At 39.7% G+C, this 18463-nt stretch overlaps 1 protein-coding gene across 1 annotated transcript in view; it reads right to left on the bottom strand.

Annotated features, from left to right (window-relative positions):
• Window positions 1–13995: 13995 nt before the first annotated feature.
• LOC149822746 (UDP-N-acetylglucosamine diphosphorylase 1-like) overlaps window positions 13996–18463 on the bottom strand; it is a 70208-nt gene continuing 65740 nt past the window's right edge. Inside the window, exons 13-16 of the mRNA XM_089981240.1 lie at window positions 15072–15186; window positions 14802–14958; window positions 14513–14695; window positions 13996–14359 (exon numbers count right to left, since the gene is read on the bottom strand). Of these exons, the coding sequence (XP_089837366.1) occupies window positions 14598–14695; window positions 14802–14958; window positions 15072–15186 (370 nt within the window). The 3' untranslated portion in view covers window positions 13996–14359; window positions 14513–14597. The remainder of the gene's footprint in view (window positions 14360–14512; window positions 14696–14801; window positions 14959–15071; window positions 15187–18463) is intronic.

Genomic DNA, 18463 nt, shown 5'->3' on the forward strand with positions numbered 1-18463 from the left:
AAAGGGGTCAAGTTTGAATGGTCCCCTCGATGCGAAGACAGTTTTCAAGAGTTAAAGAAAAGGTTTACCACGGCACCAGTTTTGTCATTGCCTTCCGGTACGGGTGGTTTGGTGGTATACAGTGATGCATCGGGGACTGGGCTAGGATGTGTTCTTATGCAGCATGAAAAGGTTATAGCATATGCTTCCCGACAGCTAAAGGTGCATGAGAAGAATTATCCCACTCATGACTTGGAGTTGGCGGCAGGCAGTGGTCTTCGCGTTGAAGATTTGGCGCCACTACCTCTATGAGGAACAATTTGAGGTTATGTCCGATCACAAGAGCCTCAAATATATTTTCACTCAAAGGGATTTGAATTTGAGGCAACGGAGGTGGTTGGAGTTCTTGAAGGACTATGACTTCTCCATCGCTTACCATCCGGGTAAAGCGAATATGGTGGCGGACGCGCTTAGCAGGAAGGCATCAGTCACAGCGGCTATCTTGATAGAACGTAGTTGGGATCTCGTCGAGGAGTTTGTCAGATGGCAACCTTTTGTGGATGACTCCGGACGCATCCTTTGCTCGGGGATGCAGGTACGACCAGAAATATTGGATCGAATCGAAGAACTTGAGTTTGAAGACCCAAACTTTGAGAAGTTATGCGAATGTGCTAAGAAGCCAGAAGCATAATTTCACCGAGCAGAGGATGGAACCATCATGTTTGAGAATAGATGGTGGGTTTCGAAGGCTTTGTGAGAAGAGTTATTAAGTGAAGCTCATAGGTCTAGGTTTTTTGTTCACCCTGGCTCCACCAAGATGTTCAAGGATCTTCAGAGGACTTACTGGTGGAATGGGATGAAGGGGGATGTCGCAGAATTTGTGTCCTGATGCCTCACCTATCAGCAGGTGAAGATCGAGCACCAAAGACCTGGTGAACTTTTGCAGCCACTTGAGATTCTAGAATGAAAGTGGGATGATATTTCAATGGACTTTATTGTAGCATTACCTAAGACTCAACGTCAGCATGATGCCATTTGGGTAATTGTGGATCGTTTGACTAAGAGTGTTCATTTTCTTCCGATTAGGATTAGCCAAAGTTTGGAGAGCTTGGCCGATCTCTACGTGGATGAGATCGTTAGGCTCCATGGTGTGCCTTGTTCTATAGTGTCAGATCGAGATCCAAGGTTCACATCTTGATTATGGCATCAACTTCAGAAGGCTCTTGGTACTACCTTGAAGTTCAGTACAGCTTTTCATCCACAGACGGACGGGCAATCAAAGCGTACAATCCAAACTCTCGAGGATATGTTGAGAGCGTGTGCCCTGGATTGGGTAGGTGATTGGGATAAGCACATGAAACTTGCGAAATTTTCATACAACAATAGCTACCATGCTAGTATTGGGATGGCGCCGTATGAAGCGCTATACGATCGGCCATGTAGGTCTCATGTGTGCTGGGATGAAGTTGAGATTAGAGCGGGGGAATCTCCCGAAATCATCCAGTATTATACAGATCAGGTGCGCTTAATACGGCAAAAGCTGATCACGGCTCAGAGTAGGCAGAAGAGCTACGCCGATCGATGGCGTCGCGAGCTCAATTTTGAGGTTGGCGACCACGTTTTCGTTCGGATTTCACCTACGAAAAGTATTTTTCGGTTTGGTAAGAAAGAGAAGTTGAGTCCCCGATACGTAGGACCCTTCGAAGTTCTTGGTCGGGTCGGAGAAACTGCGTACCGTATAGCACTTCCTCCTCAGTGTTCGCAGATTCACGATGTATTCCATGTCTCTATGTTGAGAAAGTATGTACCAGACCCCTCGCATGTGATTCGTTATGAGGCAATCGAGGTACAACCTGACTCAACTACAGATGAAAAGCCGATAGCGATTGTCGAACTCTAGGAAAAAGTGTTACGCAGTAGAACGATTCCATTCGTGAAAGTGCTCTGGCAGCATCATAGGTTGGAAGAATGCACGTGGGAACCTGAGGCAGACATGCGCCAACATTTCCCACACTTATTTGGTATGTTCTAATTTCGTGGACGAAATTCTTTTAAGAAGGGTAGGATGTAATACCCGGAAGGAATAGGTGCATTTAATTGAATTGGATCTAGGACCCGATATCTGGATTCGTGAAGAAATCAATAAATGGGTGTTAAACTATACTTATAATAATAATTTTTAATTGAATAAATAATTAAGTATTAGTTAAAAAAAATGTCTTTGGTCTTAGGGTCAGACCCACAGTTGGACCCACAAGGATCCAATTGAGGATCTGTTAGTTCAGGAAGACCCAGATCCATGCATATGCTGGATTGGGTATTGTGGGTTGCGAGGTTTGGACCCGAATCCGAGTACGAGTCTTAAAATACCTGAGAGAAAGAATCATGCCTTAAGCACGATTCTTGCATTCAAGAACCAGAGAGGGTGAAAGGGGGTTACGCAGGGCGTAACCAACCCCTCGTTTCTCAGAAGGAGGAGGGAAGGGGGAGCTCGGCATAAAAGGGGGGAAATCCCCTCAGTTAGCCTTTTGATCTCTCCCGCTCAATCTCCCTCCCTCTCGTTCTGACGATTGGTGTGCACACTGGAGGAAGGAGCCCATCAGCAGCAGAGCTTCGGCCATCCGCACATGTCAAGGGTCTTGCAAGCGTCTCCCTTCACGACAGTAGGGGGAAGCTCCATTAGTCTGCATCTCTCCGCGACGGCAGCCTCCAGCCACCAGAAAATCACCGTAAAAAGGTACGACTATTCTTGGATATAGGTGAGGGATCGAACATGGGTTCGATCTTGTATGAGGGTTTGAGAAGAGAGAGGTCATGGGAATAGGATTTCAGGTTATTACTCAAGTTTTTCAAGAAATCATGGGGGAAGGGGTGTTTAGGGGTAGAGATTTTTATTGGGGAACGATGTCGGTCCAACCCTAAACCCTAAGATTCCCAAATTAGGCCGACATGGGGTCAGTGAAGGGTGTAGACAGCCGGTCACAAAAGCCCCAGTTTCTTGCTTGGAATACCTCGGATTTGGGGGTTCTCTAGTTGGAAATCGATGAACACCGGTTGGATGAGTATGGGGTGTTTTGATCTGGAGATTTTGTTGAACTCTTGTACTCTGATTAGTAGTAGATTACGGTATACATACCATGATTTTTCTCTGGTTTATGTGCAATTGTCTATTCTTGAATATAATGTGGCAATGGTAATTTAAAATCAAGAAACTCGATGATCTTGCGTGTGGATTTAGATCTTGATTCTTGCTATTCACCTGAAAAAACTTGGTTGTGGGATTGATTCTTGTTATTGCTACATGCATGAAATCTTATTGTTTCTAAACTTAAATACTGAATTCTTGAAATCAAAGAACCGATGGAAGATTATGGTTGTTGTTTCAATCTGTGTATCATATTGTAACAAAAAAAATAGAGAAAGAAGGGGAAATCTGTATGGCCCTCAACAGAATCCTGCCTGGGAATGATATAGTTAGGAATCCACTTTCTTTGGGTTGTTTCAATGTTGAACATGGATAAAGTTTTTTTTTAAAAAGAAACAGGTAGGTGCAGGGGCTGCACTAATGTTGTAGCATGCATAACAACAGCCTGATGCGTTGGACACACGCACTGAGTACCTATGGTTGCCATTGTCAGCATTATTCCTAATGTTGTTATTGTTCCTTCATAATCGGCTGCTAGAGGTGTCTTTCTTTTGTTGTATAGACCCTCAGTCGTAGGTGAACAGAATGTTTGTTTCTTTTCTTTCTTTATGAAGGTGTATGTAGTTTAGCATGATCGGTGGATTTGCTGGATGATCTACTCCAGCTAGTCCAGCCGGCAGTCTAAATAGTATGGACTATTTAGACAGTACGATGAGGGTCCGGGATTGGTAAGCCCGACCACTCCTCCTAGTAGGTGCTGGAATCTACACAATTGCCGGTGATGGATGAATGATAACATTGCATTTCATAATACTTAAATGTGAGCATGATTAGCATATTGATGTTCGTGTTAAGCGTGAGTGTTCGTTGAGCATGTGCAATGTTATGTGAAGGCATGCATTGGGTACCATCCTCTGCATATATGGGATCAATGTGTGTTTAAAATGTGATATCATGCATGGATTGTTCTCATGAACTTATGAATGATGGATGAATGCATAAGTGATAGGTGGTGTCATGGAAACACTGGTACATGGATGGTACATGCATATGGGTGTGATAACTCATGCACATTGTTAAGAAGGTTGGTTTTGTTTTCACATTGACTGTGTTACTTACACAACGTAAGATGGTATGGCACACTACTACACTGTTCATATGGTACTCGTGGGCGGGAGTCTCATACGAGTTCTCGCAGGGGTGGATGCGAGCTTTTCACTTCACTTTTGCATAGGGTGTTGCAAACTTAAAGAACTGAATTTAATAAAAACATAATACAAAACAGTGTAACTTTTGATCTGGGGTCTTCCATTTGGAGAATGGAGATCTTAGAATTCCAGTCCTGGGAATGCTGTGAAGATACAAAAATTACATATGCACAAATTTGGTCCCCAGAACCTGATATGGAGGTTCCTTCTCCTGGCCACGGTTTTAAGGAGAGTCCACCACTTTACCCGGGAGTGGTGTGTTGGTCACAGTTGTGAGTTTGTTTGGTACCAAGGAAGTTGCACTTGTGGGTGTAGGGTGTTCCTTGTGTCCCCGACATTAGATGTGGAGGTCTAATATTTCGAGGGTGACTCGGTCGAGGGCTATGTTGGAACCCAGTAATAAAATACAAATTGTGTGCTAAGCTACTTTGGGATCCTACTTGACCTCGGGGATTCTACCCGTTTGGTATATCCACGGGCGATGTAAATTAAAAAGGGAAACTTAAATATGTATGCATTAAATAAGGGCATGCATATGGAAAGAAAAATTAAACTTAAAGGTAAGATAATAAGGAAGTCATGCATTTTTTCTTTTTTGCAGTAGGTCATGCATAATTTAAAATGATCTCTAGTTAATGATATGGTGTAGGTATGCAATTCATTTCTTAAAAGCATGTTGAAAGGTTTTGTTATTGCTATGTGTTACTGCCTTACTGTTCTTTAGCTGTGAGTATACGCAATCTGTCACATATATGCATGGTCAGATTTTGCATGTTTGTTGTATCTGCACTCACTCAAATCAACATATGAAATTTTATTCATGTTCTTTGTCTCACCTAGTTTCCTTGAAGTAGCAGTGCTCAGAATTTTTTTTCTGACCCCTCTACTTCGTTGGTTTTACAGGAAATGGTGAGCAGTGAGGGATGGGTTGTTCACTAAGGATGGACGAGGGTCACATTTTGGGTTAAACAGTTTCGACAGTGGCAGAGTGGTTCTCTTTTTGGTTCTTGGCTTCATTGTTATCTTTAGTTCTTGTACTCTTTAGTTGTATAAAGCATGGTAATAACAATTTACTTCGGTTCATAAATAAAGGGTTGGTGTTGCTACTCATGGATGGTGATTGTCAATTCATTTGTGGTGATGGGCTATCCAATGGAAAGTGGAATTGTGAGGACCCCAGATCCTTGGGAAGGTTTTCGCATTGAAAAAAAATTGCATTTTAAAAGGGGAAGGAGTTGGGGTCATTACAAACGGGGCCCCACCCCGCCTTGTCCCATTTGGAGTTTGGACCGGAGATGGAGGATATAAAATGGGGGTTGGAAGTTAAAATCAAAGCCCGTACAGGGATGGACTTACGCTTTCCTCTGCCTCGCCCCATCCCTGCCTTGCACTGCCCCATCCCCGATCTTTCTTTAGAAATGGCAGGGCCCCGCCTCATCCCATTTGGACCGGGGATGGAGGACATGAAACGGAGATGGAAGCGAGGATGGAGGTTAAAATCAAAACCCGTGCAAGGATGGAAGCAGGTATGAAGGGTAGGATTTTGAGATGGGGCGGGGTGGAGACCTTGTTCCCCACCCCTGGCCCGGTCCACTGCCATCCCTAACCACACCATTTCAATTAGGGGTGGCAATCGGGTCGGGTTGGCGGGTCGGGTTGGCGTGTCAGCATACCTCAACCCGAACCCGACCCGTTTATTAAACGGGTCAGCTGTGGCAAACACGAACCCGACCCGTTTAATAAACGGGTAACCCGACACGACCCGCCAACCCATTTAATAAATGGGTTGGGTCGGGTAAACGGGTTTTCAGGTTCGCGGGTCGGGTTGGCAGGTTGACGGATCGGGTTGGCTGGTAGTCAGGTTGGCGGGTCGGGTTGACGGGTTGGCGGGTCGGGTTGACGGGTCGGGTTGGCGGGTTGGCAGACGGGTTGGCGGGTCGGGTTGGCGGGTTGACCCACCCGCCTAACCCGTTTATTAAACGAGTCAGCCGGGTTGGCGGGTTAGCATACCCCCAACCCGAACCCGACCTGTTTAATAAACGGGTTACGCGGGTCGACCCGTTTATTAAACGGGTTGGCTTAAGCCCAACCCGAACCCACCTAAGAGGCGGGTTGGCGGGTCGGGTTGGCGGGTCGTGTCAGAAATTGCCACCCCTAATTTCAATGAATTTGAAAGTGGTTCATGAGGTATAGCAAGGGGTAGACCACCGAGTTTTATGCTGCCAGGACAACGTCGGTAAGTACGAAAGGCAAAGCCAGCGAGGTTAGGTCTCTGATCCTGGATGTGGTTTCTTCGTGTAGATATCAAAAAAAAATATATAGCATATCTACCAAAATAGAATACTGTGTTTCTCTAGACTACTTTAACCACGTCACAATAAATGAATAGATGAGCACTGGAACCCTCACTGCACACTTACACAAACTACATTGACTAGCCAGGTTTCACCCAAGATGTTGCATGCAATTTTGGGTAAGTAATACCCAAAGGGGTTTGGTTTGGTGGGATGGGCCTAGACCATTTGACCGGCAGTTTAGGTTCAAATCCCATGGGTGTCATTCTCTGTGTAAGCCGAAGCTTGGCAACTCTCTGGGGTCGAGGAGTAAGCCCTCGGAGTTTTACGCCGACATGGATAGAGACCATAAGTATGGCAGGCTGAACCAGAGCGGCTCGACTTGGGGAGGTTTCTCCGAGTAAAAAAAATAGGTAAGTAATTCATCACTAACAGCTAGCCCAAACGACAATGCAGCTCTAGGAACATGCTGGGAACACCATATAAGATTATAAACAGGGAACGGTCACGGCCAAAACAAACCAGCTCCATAAGATGCGGAATATTCCTCTGGATCAAAGGTGAAAGATAGTTACCAACAGGGCTCCGCTTGTTTGGTAGGAGCAGTAAGTGCACACCACCTTGTGTTTGAGACGTTGCAGGTTCAAATCACAATGGTATGGTTGTATAAGTGGTGGGCTAACCCAGCTTGCCTATCTAAAAAAAGTTGAAAGTATTGTTTTTCGTTAACAGACATGTCACCTTGTGCAAAGTCATCTGATCCTTCTTAGACAGAGTCGGGATCGGGTGCAATATGATTGCACAAATATTTGTGCATTAAGCACCTGATCGCCCTCCCACAACTGACAGGCCTGTCTCCAAGATGAAGGATGATCTGGTGCTTAATGCACAAATATTTGTGCAATCATATTGCACCTGATCTTTTCAGTCCTAAACATGTGGCCCTCAACAATTTCCAACAATGCAAAAATTCTCACCCAAATGTGGCACCGACCAGTTTGCTTCCATTAAGATGACTCTGCATACTTTCATTAATTAATTCCCCTCCTGGCCCAAGAAGCACCCTGAGCTAAAATATCACTCTACGTAACCCAATTGTCTATACCAATGTTATCAGTATCGCGCCTGTATCTGCAGATACACATTGTATCGCGCAGAATTTCGATACTTACCTTGCAGGGCCGATTCAGCTAATTTTTAATAAATATAAAAAATACTAAAAAATATTTTTTAATAGTTTTTTTTTTTAATGGTTTGAACACATGTCACGTGATAATTTTTTATTATTTTTAGGCCGATACAGAAGAATTCAGCTGAGTATCGGTATCAACCGATACAGCTGAATCGGCAGCCCAACTATTCAGGACCGATACCGATACTGACAACATTGGTCTATACTTCACTGTCACTGAACTAAGGATTTTTCAACCTTGGACATTACGAACGGGGACTCCGCTTGTCTGGTAGGAGCAGCCAGTGCACATCACCTTGTGTTGGAACGTTGCAAGTTCAAATCTTAGTGGTATCATTGTATAACTGGTAGGGATCTGCCTAATCCCAGCTTGTCTTTCGAAAAAAAACAAGCTTAAGAAAGAAAAGCCAAATTAGCTCCAAATGACTATGGGGGGAGATAGTGGGAACTCCAAAACACCTCACTCAGTTCACCATTGATCATAATTCTTTCAATCCATTTTTCACTAAAGCCAAAAGATAGCAAGGAGCTATGAAGGAAATCTCAATCCACTCTATCTTAGCTTTAACTAAGTCTGATTTAAGGAGGAGGGACTTCTTTTGGCTAGCTTCTAACGAATGCACCATCTCATGTACAATCAAAATACTTTCTTGAATTAATCTTCTATCCAGAAAAACTCATCGATTCATGGAGATTATTCCCCTATAAAATAAGTCTCATTCGATTGACCATGACCTTAGAAATAATTTTGTCGATAATATAAGGAAAGAGCTGGTACACTTTCACACAAGTTTTTCTGCAAATTTGGTTCATTAAAAAATCTTTGAAATTTACAAGATTCGATTCTCATGGGCCTTAGCTGCTAGATGGGCAGTCATGGTTCGATTCTTATGGGCACCGCCCCTCTATGCAAGCCAATGCGTAGCATAGGCCCCGGGGGCAAGGGTCCTAGCCTCAGAGTTTTACGCTACCGGCATGACAACCGCAAGTATGGCAGACTGAGCCAGCACGATCAGGTCTTCGTGCAGGGTGCAGTTTCTTCAGGTTATAAATTCAAAAAAAAAATCTGCTCACAAACTTTCAAAAAGCGCTCTAATTGTTTTGATATTTTTTGTCAATATAAGAACAAATTTATTTAAAAATATAATAAAAACATGGAGAGTACACTAAGAGGCTAGCAGTCTCCCCATAACACAAAAAACAGAACCCGAGTCTAACCACACTTCAGTTCTTCAAAAAGAAATTTAAGTTCTTCAAATAAGAGTCTAACCACACTTGTCATTAGATGATTTTGAGAAAACCCTAAAAAATATATGCTGTAAGCTAAGCACCTAAGTAGGGGTAGCCATCTGGCCAGGTGTCCGACAGGCTTTCAGGTACCCGGTCCGTTTCGGGTCAGGCTAAGGCTGCATTTTGCAGTTCAAAATCGACTAAACTGGGCCAGGACAATGTGCAAAATGTATAGGGACTGACAGGTCCGCTCCATTAACTAGGTGGGCCTAAAGAGCTCAGACTGAGCCCTGGATTTAACTAATTAAATTTGAGCTATTGTTAAATATGATTTAAATCTAAATTTAATTAAAACAATCCTAGTTTTTATTGAACATGGAGATTTTATTAAACAAAATCTGAGTTTTTAGAGAATAGTTAAATCTGCTTTCGAATTGGCCTTAACACTGAATTACCAATTTTTGACTTAGCTGAAATAGGCTTTAAATAAATAATGAATTTTAAGGTTAAATCTGGGATTTTAAAGTTAATGAGGTTGTGCTGTTGTCAGAAAAGTTTTTCTTAATTTGAGATTTTATTCAAAACTATGCTTAAATATGAAAATTTTGGAATTTTGAGTGAAAATCAAATTTTAACAAGGTTGAGAATCTGGTTTCTTTTGACCATGATATGAACTGGGTTTAGACAGAAACGTGAATAGGTATTTATTTCATATGAGGTGAATACACGTTTGTCTAATAATGTGAACTAGAGGTCAACATGTGACTGTGTTCTAATTGAATGGCACTGATTATGGGGTGACCTTGGTTGAACCACTCGTGAGCCTGTTGAAGCTATTTGTTGTGCCCTATTAGTTATAAAAATCATGAAATGCATTAACATGTTAGTTTATGATGCTTATAATTTAATATTACATATGGCACATATATTACACTGTTATAACCGATGGGCTAAAAGTCTAATCTAACAATGCATGTTGTCCTTGTACGAAGAACCCTTAATAATTTAAGAACTCTATAAAAGACCTAAACAGTGTAATTAATTTTCTTCCTTGATTGCCTTTTGAAATGGGGACCGTGAGGATACTGATTTTCATGTGCACTGTTTGCCCCAATAACCTTATAGGTGGTTCGTGTTCCTTAGCTACGGTTGTAGAAAACTTTCACCATTTTGCCTGGGGGTGATGTTGTCTGACTCAACTGCAATTATTGGTATACCAAGAAAAGTGATGTTGAAGGATGATGATACCCTTATCATCTCGAGATTAAGTGATAATCCATAATATTTTTTATTTAGGGTGATGATTCTCAACGTTAGTCGAGGAATATGTGTGGGACCCAGTCATTAAAATACAAGTGTATGATTAAGATACAAATTGGGTATTGCCTTTAACCTCGTGATTTTAACCTGTTTTTAGCATCTGCGGGTTTTGTGCAAGATGAAACTTAAATGTGTTGCATTAAGTATGGACATGCAATCAAAAGCAATGAATGATAATTAAATTAAAAAGTCACTCATGAAAGGTGTATTGATTCATGCATCAACATTGGTTTATGTAACATATGATTTTTAGTTGTCTGAAATTAATTGGTGTATATTGCAAGCCTGTTTTAATTGAAATTGTGCTTTAAGGCTTTCTTAAACTCATATCCATTTGGTGTATGCTTTTTTCTTTACTGTTGAATTGTGAGAGGGCCTTGTACGAAAACTTTGGTTCTTACCCTGTTTTTAAAAACCTTTTTTAGGTGTTGAGGCTCAGTCTTAGCTGAGCAATGAGATGGCGGGACCGGCTTACTAGAAATAATGATGATTTATAATTTGGTGACAAGGATTCTAAAAAATATAGGAGTTGACTGTTTTTTAACTTATTGAATTTTAAATTAAATTATTAAGTTAAATACATTTAATTTAAATTTATGGATTGAATAAATTTATGTTTTGTAATGGATATTAGTTTGGTAGATATAAAATCTGTAACGTGCCCCAGATCCATGGGTTGTCTTTCCGCAGTGATTTAAAAACATGGATTCGTTTAAAAAAAAGTTTTGCAAATTTTTAAGAGTGAGTTTGGAGTCGTTACAGCTGAAGTTTGCTATTATCCATATAATTTCACTTTATGCCTGTAAAATGCATTTATTACTCTTTGAGCAATGCTGCACCACTGGGATGTCATGGAAATGCTGCCTCAACTGCAGCACTAACTGCTTTCTCTCGTATCCAGATATTCTTCTTTCATGTTTCATTCTTGGATGACACTGAACTCTGTGGAATAATTCCTTGTGAGAATTTTCTGAATCTGTTGCTTCTATGTTTTTGTTCTAATGATATTGATAAAGAAGTATCAATTTTCAATCGATCGTGATCTGTCATGCCCTGTGGAAAGGATATTTAGCCTATATTTGTTTGTCTTCCTTCACATCTGCACTATGTGCGCATATGAGTCCAATGTGTGCATGTGCATGGATATGAGCTTCCCTTGGGAGTTTATTTTTCTTATTTATGTGTGTGTATTCATGCATGAACCTGTTTAAAATGATTTTTCATCTTTATAATGGTAACCCTGTTTATGAAATGTATAATGCTAGAGAAGCGGTTTCACAGCTGATATTGGAGTATTACCTTATAATCAAAGGTGGAATGGCCATTGAATCGAGTATGGCTATGAGAGAGAGAGAGAGAGAGAGAGAGAGAGTCCTGTCGTCTGCTTAAGGTTAGTGTTTTATCACCACACTGGATTTGCTTAGGAGCCCAAAGCAGGTGCTGTTGGATCTGATTGGGTTCAGAATTGTCATAACTGACCAATTCAGAGGCTCAGCCATAATATCATTTTGGGCACTAAAACTCTGATTTAAATCTTCTCATGGTTAAATGCTGGTATAGGAGATAAGTTTGTACAAAACCAATTCTCCAATTTTCTAGAAGAATAAATCAACTATAAAAAATGGACTAATATAAAATCAATTTTCCGAAAAATGCCACCAAAAGGGGGCTGGAGATGTAGGCAACTTCAAAAATGCTCAGTTGAATTTTTCGCATGTGAACTTGATGTTTGAAATGAGTAAAGGTACACGGTATTGGTGTGAATATGTGATGGCTTAAAAAGTGTCAGATACGTTTTTATTTGGAACGCGTTTTAAAACGGTTGTGAAAAATATCAAAGAATTGGTACAAGTTTCTCAAAAGTTGATTCAAAGCATATATTTTTTATAAAGATACACATTAAAATGGTTAAACATAATATGTAAATCAATCATTATTGTATGATAAATTTTCACCAATTATAATATTTAAAACTCTTAATAAAAAGTGTCATTTTTAAAATGAAATTGTTGTTTGTATGAAAAAATGCTAATAAATACCAACTTATACTCATTTATAATGTGATAAAAACATGTTTGTAAGATGTAAATGTTTCTCAAGTAATTGAAATGAGTTTCTTAAACATTTGATATTTTTGTTTATAGTTCCAGTGATGAGTTTTGTACTGGTATCTGGTATTGGTATGATTGATGCGTTATACGCTAGGGTGTATTGAGTACTAATGCAACTATGGTATTGACAGGTATAAGTACTGAAAAACAGGGTTTCTGAGCTTTGGTGGCACCTGGTATGTATGCTGGCTCCAGTTTGAAGAAAAAGGAAAAAAAATAAAAGTGAACGTGAAAGGACAAGGACGACAGAGACTAATGAAAATATTAAGAGTATGTTACTTTCCTTTTGTTACTTTTGAGACCACTGATTTGAATCCAGGAACCCAGACCTTAAAGTTTTGTATTTAACGTCTGAACAGCTCTTGCTCAGCTAAAACATTTGGATTTGGGGCCTGTTGAAGAACTCAAATATGAGTTTCAAAAATCCTGTGCCCAGCCCTAAAAATCTCCAGACTTTATATTTCAAGGCATTGAAGGGCCTCATTTAACCCACAAAGAGCTTCACACACCTATTGGGGGGGGGGGGGGGGGGGGGTTAAGACATTCAAGTTTAAGGATGTTGTGAGCTCAATACTCAAATTGTCCCTTGTCGCAAGACCAAAGTGAGTGGGAAAGTAGTTATGGTGAGCAGGAGAGGGTAATAACAGCACGAACACCAAAGCAAAGCCATGGACAACATGGCACCTCTTGGCCCATAACAAGATGCCCAAATCAAAGTGGAGTTTCTTCCTAACAAAAAAATATGATGAGATTGTACATGCCCTAGCGCTTAAGGTTCAAGAATGCATGACATCAAGGAGTCTTGAAGTTCCCAGGGATGTCAATGAATCAGACTTTATCAGCTTATCTGACAACTGGATTCTGTTTATTTGCATTTGGTAAGCCAAAACCATATCCCATTATAATCAGATGCAGATATGATTTAAATTTTTTGCTACCAAATCCGAAAAATATCTGAATCTGTTATGTAAAGAAACGGTTCTGGTGTGAGCTTTTCACCATAATTCAAATCCATTTAGCTGACATCCTATTAGTATCGGCACATCCAAACCATTTACATCCCTATGTTCCAAATGATTGCCTGGATATTTAGGCCTCAAAGTACACATGAAAAGAAGCACCATTCTAGAGCTTGATGAGGGATATATTAGCTCTTAATAAATGGAACAGCTCAAGCTTGGCTCAATAAGTCTGAGCTCAAATCCTATTACTTTCAGCTTTGAAACAATGTGTTTTTTTTTCTTCTTTTTAATGTAAACAAGCTTATATCGTGCTCAGGCTCGTCATATGCTCGAGCTAAGCTCAAGCAGTTCAGTTTGTTTACGCCATCACCGTATGTGCTCCTAGGGAAGGATAAAGTACTAATTAAACAGTTTAAGGACCACACAATCGAGCATCCTCATTGCAATGCATGTCATCTTCACTATTCCTTCCATATCACTGCACTTTAAGAACCGTCCAGACTGAAGATCGCTCACGATTATACATGTTAAAACCATCGAGACACCTCTAATTCTTTTGATTCACTCATCATATTATATTGTTTTCTCAACCCTAGTACATGCTGTTACAATGAAAACTGTTGGATCACACACACTGTATATCTACCAGAACAACCGTGACCAAAGAATTTACAGATTCTCTGGCAAAATAAAGAAGGCCAAGCAAGAATACACACACCTCAAAGAACACAAAAAAAGAAACCCTTGCACAATGAGCGGTTGAAAGATCCATTTGGCAACATGGCAGCAACATCCTATTACCATTAAATTCCCATACCTCAGTTTGGAAGTGTTGTATGGAAAGAGATTTGGTTGGCAAATCCTCCATTAAATCAGCAATTTGCTCCTCAGAGCTCCTGATGCCACATGAATATGTATCTGTACATAAGGATGGAAGGAGAGAGGAAAAAGATAAAATAAGAGCGGTGGTGTAGCAGAAAAACCGAAAGTAAAGACTGAAACTAGAATAAGTATATAGATTCCACCGGTCAGGCATCAGGGATGAAAACTTGATCGAAATCACTGGCATACCTGAATAGGGATACATTATGCCGGATCATAGACAAAGACATACTGAATCAGACGTCTCGTAGGACAAGAAAATCGTAATTTCCAACTAAATGGTGATTTCGCATGGTGCATGAAATGTTCTTCCACGACATACAGATTCTAGATTTTCTCCAGCATAAGATAAAAGAGGTGAGACTTCCACCCCTGCCTCCCACAAAGTATTCAACACCAACCAAAACAAATATGTTAATATTCGGAATATGAGATCAAACAAAATATTCGCCTGGATTAGTAAGCATGGCCGCTTCACCTGTTGCATAAAGTGGAACTGAGTGTGTGAGAAAGCCACCAGCTGCAATGACCCAACGGGTGTGGAGGCGAAGCACAAGTAGTCGAGCACTATCAGGGGTGTCAAAGCTTGAACCGTTAGCATTTTTCACTGGTGCAAATTCTTCTTCTCGCAGAGCCTGCATAACAAACTCAGAATTTGAACTGAAATGTGCATAGAATTAATTAAATCTAAGTATGATACATGTTCCTGTTTGATCTTCCAATTCTGTGGAATGAATAAAAAACATACCTCAAAGAGGGCGGTCGATGGGGCATATAGAAATGCATCAAATATGAATTGTTCTAACTTCAACCCAGTAGTATTCCCATGTATTGAGGAAATTTTCTTCTCAGCCAGGTGGTAGCTGCAGTTTCAATTGCCATGTTAAGTATAAGCATTTGCTTTTAAGGTTAAATATGCTTAAAGATAGAATAAGAATCCATGACAAGATTCAAGTATTAAAGATAGAATATGGATCCATTACAAGATTCAAGTACATTTCCTAGACAGTGGAAATCCAAAAGGCAAACTGAGTAACAGACAGTTACTAACATGTTTGATAGATTTCAACCGCAGATACAATGCTGATTTTGAATAATGTAGAGTTAATGAAAGAATTGTAGCTATAGATAGTGTTAATATTCATAAACATGCCTGGAATTCAATCTAGTTTGGCAAGCTCAGTTAACCATCTTTACGACCAGTTTGCTGTGGAATTAAGGTGAAAAATACATATTAGGACAGACATGAAAACACTAGCCTGATTTTTTCTTAAAAACATAATTATTTCCAACTGTTCAGTGATCTTCAATCACTTGGAGAAAAATCTACAAATATTTCTCAAAAAAAAAAAAAAAAGAGTGCTATGATCTTCTACATCCTAGGTCTCCCCATCAAACCTCTTTCTCGATGGAAAATTTGTCATTGAATGGAAGTCAAACTCTGAGTTTGGACATATTCTCCAAATTTTCAGGGTTAAAAGCTCCTCTTATCTAGCTGTTTGGTCTAATGCTCCTCTTACCACTGCCTATCTAATTAATAGGATGTCATATGAGGTTCTCTAGATTTAAGCCCAACCATACCCTTTCTCCTTCCACCTTAAGGTCTTTGAGTGCATTTGCTGTGTTCATAATCTCAGACCTAGTAAAAATGATACATATTTTTATTAATCTAGAAACACATCTTTCTATGCTAGATTTAAGCCCAACAAAATCTTTGCATGCTAATCCTCCAGGTTAAAATAAGTGTCATGGCCTAATTCTAGAAACATGTTTCAATCAGCCCCCATAATTTTCTTATAATCCAGGTTGTCTTAGTAAGAGGTGTTAAATTGTATTTCATAACTTGTAATCCTACATATATATTTTATATATATAAAGAGAGATACATATACATATATATTTCATATATATGTACATGTATCTATCTACTTATATATATATATACAAATATATATTTTCCCTTTTGTATTAACCGTAGGGGTATTTTAGTCTTTTCTTCTATTTTACACATATTCATCTTTTTTAATATGTTTGTATTTTATTTATTTTTCATTCTTATTTTTTTCTTTTTATTATGTTCTTTATGTACCTTGGGGGGCCCACACTCTAGTCGTTGGGCCCCTCCAACGGTCACATTTGTGACCGCTGGAGGGGCTCCAACAACTAGATGTGGAGCCCCTCCAAGGCTCTTTTAATGCCCTATAAATATGGGCTTCTCCTCTTGTATTAGATAGGGCTTTGAGTCAAAGCCATTAATTGTTCAATAAAGTTTTTCATATTCTTTTATGCCATGTGCATTTGTGAGCCACTGTGGGTGGTGCCTTTGTGCAAAAGTGTTCTAAGTGTTCTTATTGTGCCTTCGTGAACACTTCATTCATCAAGAACTAAGTGTCTTGATCATAGTGTCTCTTTTGAAGACACTTTCGCATGGTATCAAAGCAAGGTTATTATTGAAGATGATCGTGTGCTATTTCATTTTCGTTGTGTGCCTTGAAAGTCGTGCACCTACCTTTCTCTTGAATTTTGGCTTGGAGACTTCTTACAATATATATCGTAAAAATCATACCACATCAAGTACGCTCTAAAGACCCATTGGTGGTAAGAATTGTCTCACTCTATTTTCTTTACAAATGGGGAAAAAAGACTCAATTCTCTCTTGGGTTCAAACTCATTGATTCAAATTATCATGTTTGGGCTGGCAATATGGAAGCCCACATCAAGGGTAAAGGGCTTTGTGGAGATATGTCCAAGGATCTATACCGGAACTGAAACAAAAAATTACCTTAGTGAAAAAAAAAAGAAATAAAGATTCTTAAAGGAGAAGAAAGAATCAAGGTTCGTGAAGACTACAGTAAGAAACATGAAGAATGTGAGATGAGAAATTTCAAAATCCTATCATGGATCTTCTCATCCGTTGAGGCAAGAATTAATGCCAACATTATCAAACTCAAAAAAGCTTCTCAAGCATGGCAATATCTTGAAAAAATGTACACATCAAGGGACTTGTCTCACAAGTACTATCTTCAAAAAAGGGCCTTGACCCTACAACAAAGCGAAATGACTATTAGAGAGTATTTTGCAGAGTTGTTCTCTATTTATGATGAGTTTGCCATGCTTGATCCCAAATGGAGTAGAGAAGTCATTGAGCTTAGGCATAAACAATTGGAGGATCGTTTTTTTAACTTTCTAAATAGGCTTAGATCCGAATTTGAACAAATATGATCTTCTCTCCTATCCTCCTTTACTTCCCCTTCTCTTGAAGACGTAATTACAAAATTAAGTGAAGAAGAGACCCGTATGGGTATAAGCAAAAATAACCCAAGTGTTCTAGAAAAATTGTGTCACTTTTGTAAAGAACCGGAACACATCAAACCGGTGTGACCAAAGTGGAAGAAATTGCTAGCTATGGCTACCACATCCCAACCTCAAAAGGAAGAATGTTTATCTTCTTCCAATGGAGGTCTCTCTTTGCATCAAATTGTGGAAGCACTTCAACCTCTTCTCAAAGGGGCAATTTCCGGAGCCGCCATGTCAACTTCTCCTCCCGGTAAGACTTTTTGGCTTTTAGATTCGGGTGTCTCTTTTCATATGTGTCCAAGTATTTGTTCTTTTTTCGAATATTAAAAAAAAAACTCTCCATCCTTTGTTTCAACCGCGGATGGAACTTCTCTTGAAATCAAAGAAATTGAAAACTTTGAAAAACAAGGATTTTTTATCCCAAAAATTAGATTTATACCAAAATTAAACTTAAATTTGCTTTTAGTCTCTCAACTCTCGGACCATGGATGTGATATAAAATTCTCATCTGATAAATGTTGGATACAGGATCGCAGGTTCAGGGGGGTGATTGGGAAAGGCTCTAGGAGGGGAGATCTATATTATGTCGACTTCCTCCAAATCCCAAAAAATCTTTTTTGTAATGTTGTCCAATAAAAAGATATTAATGTATGGCACAAAAAGCTTAGACATCCCAATATTGTTAAGATTTCTTATTTACCCTTTGTTAAACATCTTTGTAAAAGTGATTTTACTTGTAATGATTGTACTCTTGGAAAGATGAAAAGTTTACTTTTTATTCAAAGATCTATGTTTACAACAAGACCTTTTGAAATTGTTCATTCGGATGTATGGGGACCGGCA

This window comes from Nuphar pumila, chromosome 11 (genome assembly GCF_984573655.1).
Source record: "Nuphar pumila chromosome 11, dmNupPumi1.hap1.1, whole genome shotgun sequence".
In the NCBI taxonomy this organism is placed as follows: Eukaryota; Viridiplantae; Streptophyta; class Magnoliopsida; order Nymphaeales; family Nymphaeaceae; genus Nuphar; species Nuphar pumila.